The 6,927-nt window shown below is 41.8% G+C and overlaps 1 protein-coding gene across 1 annotated transcript; it reads right to left on the bottom strand.

The window, feature by feature from the left end:
• Positions 1-558: 558 nt before the first annotated feature.
• Positions 559-6,390, bottom strand: LOC146861605 (uncharacterized). The gene is made up of 2 exons (XM_085645992.1): positions 6,292-6,390; positions 559-4,855 (listed from the first exon to the last, which is right to left on the bottom strand). Exon 2 carries the CDS (start codon positions 3,735-3,737, stop codon positions 1,149-1,151), a length of 2,589 nt encoding a protein of 862 aa, XP_085502118.1. The 5' UTR covers positions 3,738-4,855; positions 6,292-6,390; the 3' UTR covers positions 559-1,148.
• Positions 6,391-6,927: the final 537 nt, after the last annotated feature.

Below are 6,927 nucleotides of genomic sequence, written 5' to 3'. Positions count from 1 at the left end.
ATGCTCGAGGTGAGTATCTTGGTTGGTTGTACGCGAGATCGTGAATAGGGTAATCAAGGAGGGAATTTACAGGCGTCTGAATCATTCGAAAGAGTTCATTAACGTGCACTAGGTATTTCATGCGTGAACTTATAAATCGGCCGTCAAAAAGTCGAGGTCGGCAGCACGGCAAATTGTGGTCCCAAACGGGATAGACGTATTTATATTTACGTGGCGCGGTATTGTGAGGGCATATGTAAAAGGTTTAGCGTGCTCTTGAATGATGAAGTTAAGTAGAAACTGATAATACAGTGGTGACAAGACTTGACGTGATTACAGCAAGACGTGATCAGAGAGGCGTTTTCACTGTGCGTGTTTAATTTTAAATTTAAAAGTATAACAAAATACGAGTATTGTGGTCGTGCAGATTTATATTTTACAGTGATGGTATTCGTGACGAGTGAGGTATTTAAGCGTTAGAGGCAAGGAAGGGCAGAGTAGAGCTTACCGGGTATTACTGAAAATGGACGTTTCCACGATGTGCTAGAAAGATATAGTCGGATTCTAAGGGGAGGGGATCAAAAAGGAGAAAAGAAATCCTTAGTTCAAAGAAGGAGGTAAAGCCGACGGGAGTAACTGCTTCGTTGCAATGCTTACCTCAAATCTTGGCTAATGCCCGGTACGAGTGTTCTGTTTCATTCAGTTCTGTTTGTGCGCTTAGCGGAGGCAGCGTAAATAGCGGGGCTCATGGAAGGACATCCGGGTCGGGACCCGGAAGTGGCCTGGTTCGTGCGGGAGCGCCATTTTGGATAGGGAAGGGGACGGGGGAGGTAGATTGGCCGTTTAAATGTCATGTTAGTAGTCAAGGACAAATAAAGTTTCTAGTAAGAAAAATTATAAGGATTTAGTTGAGTTGAAAGGGGCCAATGGATCATTGGCCATTCAAGAAGGTGCGTAGAAATATAAAGCGAAATTCTAGGGGATACCAAGGGTCGGACTGTGGAATGGTTCTGGATATATAGTGTAGATTTTGTACAAAATACTATTCAGACACATTTCCAGGGGAATGAGAGGAAATTCTAGGTTTTAAGATAGGGATGTTAATCATAATGGTTTCACACCCTAGGGAGAAAAAACAATCAGAAAAGGTGGACATTCAGTTAATACAATTAGTCATCTCCCAGCCATACATGCATTTCTGCATCTTTGTTGAGTCCTAGTTCAGTTGTTTTGAAGTTCATGATCAGCTCGCTTTCGCGTCTGCGAAGTCTCAGTTCTCGGTTTCCTCCTCTTTTGGTCTGGTGTACAATTTCCAGTCCATAGAAGATGAAATCCTTTTTGTGTTGATGTTTGTCTGCAAAATGTTCCGTCAGGGGGTGACCGGATGTGTGTTTGTGGATATTACGGTAATGTTCTTGTATCCGGATACGTAGGGGTCGGATTGTACTCCCGATGTATGGTAGGTTGCATGGACAAAGGATCACATAAATGCAAAATTTGCTATTGCAATCAATCCATTCTTTTATTGTGAATTCTTTTCCTTGTGTCATTGGTATCTTTTTGGTTTTGTCGCGGCTCAGTTTACAGACACTACAGTTCTTGCAGGTATGGTATCCTGGCGGTCTGTCTAGAAAGGTGGTAACTTGTTTGCGTTTATCCTCAAATTCTGATTTGCACAGTATGTCTTTTAGGTTCGGGGCACGTCTGAAGGTTATCTCCGGATAGGTTTTGATTTCATCAGCTAGATTTGGAGTGTGTTGTAGCAGGTGCCAGTGTCTTTTCAGGCTTTGCCTGATTTGGTGATGACCAATGCTGTAGTCTGTAATAAATCTTATTGCTGAGTCATTCTTATTTTTTCTTTTACCATCAGTTGTAAACATCTGTTTGCGATCTAACTTTGATACTGTTGTCATGGTGTTTTTAAGTGTGGACTTCTCATATCCTCTTTCGGATAGTCTTGATATGATCTCATTCCCTTTGGTTTCGAAGACTTCATCCTCGCTACAGTTTCTGCGGGTCCTCAGAAGTTCTCCTTTAGGGATATTTTTGATGTTGTGACGTGGGTGGAAGCTGTCAGCTCGCAGGATGGAATTAGCTGCAGTGTCCTTTCTGTAAAGTTTGCTTTGTAACGTATTGTCTTTGACATAAAGAGTAACGTCCAGGAAATTGACCTCCTTTTTGGAGAAAGTGTGAGTCGTTTTGATTCCCCAGGGGTTTTGGTCGAGTTTTTCCAGAAATCTTTTTAGAAGTGTTTCATCTCCTTGCCAGATGCATAAAATGTCATCGATGTATCGTCGCCAGAGTATTATGTGTGAGGTAAAATCGGCGAAGTTATGGTCCCACAGCCAGAATTTTTCCACGTGGCTCATGAAGATACATGCGTACGGCGGCGCGAATTTGGCTCCCATAGCTGTCCCGCGTCTCTGTCTGTATATCTTCCCATTGAAGCTGAAGACATTGTTTTCCAAGCAGAAGTTCAGCATTTCAAGAGTCATTTTGTTGCATTCCAGTAAGTTGGCTGATTGTGTCCATAATGAGAGTTGTGCTGCAGTTAGTCCATCGCGGTGTTCGATGGATGTGTACAGGCTGACAATGTCAATAGAGACTAGTATGAAATCTGGTTCCCACGTTATATCTTGGAGTTTGTTCAGAATGTCTTTTGTGTCTTGGATGAAAGACGGTATTTCTTTCATTAGTCCCTGTAGTTTTCTGTCCACGTACTCTCCTATTCGTGAGCAGGGCGAATTAATTCCTGCTATGATGGGTCTTCCTGGTGGAGGGTAGGTGCCTTTATGTATTTTGGGAAGGAGGTAGAGGGTTGGCATGGTGGGGTACGGTATGTACAGGAATGATTTTTCTGATTGGGATATAAGTCCCAAGGTATACCATTTGTCAAGTCTGGTTTTAATGGATTTGAGGATGTCTGCGGTTGGATCATTCGTGAGAAGTTCGTAACAGGTGTTATCCCCAAGTTGTCGATTTGCTTCTAGTATGTAGTCATCAATGTGTATTGTGACCGGGTTTCCTCCTTTGTCAGCCTCTTTCACAATCAGGTCTTTCCTGTCTTTTAGTTGTTTTATCGCTCTCCTCTCTTCTGGAGTGGTGTTATGTGGGAGGTATTTTAATTTTCGTTGGTGTTTAGTGTATTCTTTTTCCAGATCACGTGTAACTGCTAAGTGAAAGGCATCTATGTTGTTCCCTGCCGGTAGTTGTGGTAGGAAGGTAGATTTCTTGGTTAATTTGCTGTCTATGGAAATGTTGGTTTCAATTCCTAGTTCCAGCGCAGTTGTGGTCAGTGTATCTGAGTCATTTTCTTCCTCGCTCAGGTGAGTTAGTAAATCCACATTTTCTAGTTCTTGGATTGATAGTTCCGAAGTGGTAGCTATGAGTGGCGCTTCCTGTCTTATGTCCCTGTCTGCAAAGAAAACCTTGAGTTTTAGTTTGCGAATGAATTTGAAGAGATCTATTTGTGTTTTGGTCAAATACCATTGGGCAGTTGGGCAGAATGAGAGTCCTTTGTTGAGTATGCTGGTTTCGTTTTCGGACAGTTGGATGTGGGATAGATTTTTTATTAGGTTGCTGGACATTATGTTCTTCTTTCCATCTCCTTTTTTCTGGATCTCGTAGTTACGCCGATTGTTGGTGTCTGTTGGCGTCCAAATTGTTGGGAACCTCCCATGGTTGTAGTATTTGTGGTGTTTGAGGCTTTCATACCGAGTCGGTAACGTAGTACTTCCTCTAAAAAATTGACCTTGCATCTTGGATTTTCACTTTCCGATGCCGGTGCAGGTGAGTCGATGTCAGAGCTAGTAGTGGTTCCTGGGTATTGCTCAGAATTGTTCGTATTTGGAGTATCTTGTGGTTTCGTGTCGTACTTTTTGGCAAAAGTGTACACTCTTCCGAATTGGTAGTCAAGTTGGTCTCTCCTGAATTTACGATTCTTTCTTTTTATGATATCCTCTTCGTATTCGTCAATGATTTGATTAAGGATCTCGTAGTTCTTCTTTATGAGTTCTCCCCAGTTAGAATCCTCTATGTGTTTGCTTAATGAGTCAACTTCAGTTTTTGCTATATTGTATTCCTCTTCTGCATGATCTATGAGTTGTCTGATCATGTTATTAGAACATTCTTTAAGGTTCTCCTCCCATTTCTTCATGTATTGAGGGTTGGTGGAGTCTGAAGGGGGAAAGATTAGTATTCTTAACCCCCGTGGGATTCGGTCTGCTTCAAGGTATTTTTTTAAAGATTCTGCTTCCCACCATTTGCTGGTTTCTCTTTTTACTGCGCGTTCCAAGTTTTGAAATGTATTTCTTGCTGATGTAGGGTTTGGTTTGGACGTTGTGCTCCTATTGGTTAGAGGTTCAGTTGAGAAAGTTTCCTCAATCCTTGTTGAACGTTGTGCTCGTCGGTCTTGGCACGATGCCATGGGTTCTGTATTTGATGTATTTTACAAGTTTTCCGATGTCACCTGGTAGGTGGTGTTTGTTAGTATCTATTCACAGAATTTCAAGCTTATCGGTTTTCGAGGATATGGCCTTATGGTAAAGTTTTTCTTCGGAAGAGGGGAGAAAGGCCCCTATCCCTTACTCGCCAGGTAATAAGCGTTAGTCGAGAGGTACTGGTTCTTGCCCAATGACAGGGGGAAACCCCTATCCCCCTAGTTTTAGCAAAAGTTCTGATGGGTTGTCAAGGCAAGATTAGTGTATTCTGATTCTTGGAGGAAAAAATTCCAATTCAAAGCAAGTTGATTTAAACGTGAGCTAGTCCTTTATTTGCACTCATACATAGGGGTGGGTATGAGAAAAAACCAAGGGGTGGCACAGCCAACACGTGTTTCGCCCCCTACATGGCCTATAGGCCTGGGGCTTCTTCAGGGCTGTTCATTTTAAGGGTAGGTAAAAAACATTTGGGATATGCGAATGCATATGACATGTTAAGCACAAGAGTTAAAGAGAAAACAGGCCAGTGAGTCAAAATGTAAGAACGTTAATGGGAGAAGAAAACAGAAAGAACAATAAGATACACATTTAGGAGTAATGTTTAACAGCGGAGAATTAGTAGGGAAAAGGATAGTGCGTTTTATAGAAGAAAGCCAAAGGAAAAAAGAAGGGGGGTTTGTTTTAATTATTTGGAGAGGTCACGTGAGGGTTAGTGTGGACGGTACAGTAGGTATCAAGAATAAGTAAGTTAAAGGTACAGTGTGTGACATATTATAGGATACAATACAATATTGTGCATGTCCATATTAGAGAAAGAAGAATCACAGGACGTAATGGAGGTCATCAAGACCAAAGAAGTCAAAGGTTCCATATGCCACAGATCATTCGAGTGTATAAACAGAAACATTGTCATATATCGAGAAAAATACGTTATTTGTATCAATTTACAGGGTAAATGTAATGTGATCCACATACGCGTAACGGTATGAAATTTTCGACAAGTCATAGAGTATGGAACACGAGAGTGAATAAATAACAGTGCCAAAAAAGTATACATTGGTGAAGAACGGCAATGACGAAACGTATATATGACACATTGTGGGCCAACAAAACATTAAAGTTTGGTGTGTAAATAAGTAAAAGTTATATATTTACAGGTTTGTACCGGGTCATGGGCATCAGGGTGATGAGTTGATATTGCGTCGGTAGGGTTTGTCACGAGAGAGAGGATTTAAATTAGTCTTTATAATGGAACTGGTCGTAGCGCATGCAAGGCGAGTATGGTGATATCTCAATTATAGACGAGAAAAGTGAGAAGGCTTAAAGCCAAGTGGTCGTGATTCAGTGATCAGGTAAAATCAGGTGGCGTGGTTGTTGTGTAATAAAATGCTCGAGGTGAGTATCTTGGTTGGTTGTACGCGAGATCGTGAATAGGGTAATCAAGGAGGGAATTTACAGGCGTCTGAATCATTCGAAAGAGTTCATTAACGTGCACTAGGTATTTCATGCGTGAACTTATAAATCGGCCGTCAAAAAGTCGAGGTCGGCAGCACGGCAAATTGTGGTCCCAAACGGGATAGACGTATTTATATTTACGTGGCGCGGTATTGTGAGGGCATATGTAAAAGGTTTAGCGTGCTCTTGAATGATGAAGTTAAGTAGAAACTGATAATACAGTGGTGACAAGACTTGACGTGATTACAGCAAGACGTGATCAGAGAGGCGTTTTCACTGTGCGTGTTTAATTTTAAATTTAAAAGTATAACAAAATACGAGTATTGTGGTCGTGCAGATTTATATTTTACAGTGATGGTATTCGTGACGAGTGAGGTATTTAAGCGTTAGAGGCAAGGAAGGGCAGAGTAGAGCTTACCGGGTATTACTGAAAATGGACGTTTCCACGATGTGCTAGAAAGATATAGTCGGATTCTAAGGGGAGGGGATCAAAAAGGAGAAAAGAAATCCTTAGTTCAAAGAAGGAGGTAAAGCCGACGGGAGTAACTGCTTCGTTGCAATGCTTACCTCAAATCTTGGCTAATGCCCGGTACGAGTGTTCTGTTTCATTCAGTTCTGTTTGTGCGCTTAGCGGAGGCAGCGTAAATAGCGGGGCTCATGGAAGGACATCCGGGTCGGGACCCGGAAGTGGCCTGGTTCGTGCGGGAGCGCCATTTTGGATAGGGAAGGGGACGGGGGAGGTAGATTGGCCGTTTAAATGTCATGTTAGTAGTCAAGGACAAATAAAGTTTCTAGTAAGAAAAATTATAAGGATTTAGTTGAGTTGAAAGGGGCCAATGGATCATTGGCCATTCAAGAAGGTGCGTAGAAATATAAAGCGAAATTCTAGGGGATACCAAGGGTCGGACTGTGGAATGGTTCTGGATATATAGTGTAGATTTTGTACAAAATACTATTCAGACACATTTCCAGGGGAATGAGAGGAAATTCTAGGTTTTAAGATAGGGATGTTAATCATAATGGTTTCACACCCTAGGGAGAAAAAACAATCAGA

The sequence above is a fragment of the Triturus cristatus genome, chromosome 3_1 (genome assembly GCF_964204655.1).
Source record: "Triturus cristatus chromosome 3_1, aTriCri1.1, whole genome shotgun sequence".
In the NCBI taxonomy this organism is placed as follows: Eukaryota; Metazoa; Chordata; class Amphibia; order Caudata; family Salamandridae; genus Triturus; species Triturus cristatus.
The sequence above is the reverse complement of the archived record's forward strand: the minus strand, read 5'-3'. Positions and strand labels throughout refer to the sequence as shown.

Excerpts from the sequence above, each read along its gene's own strand:
- LOC146861605 (XM_085645992.1), bottom strand. The coding sequence starts at position 3,737 with ATGCAAGGTCAATTTTTTAGAGGAAGTACTACGTTACCGACTCGGTAT.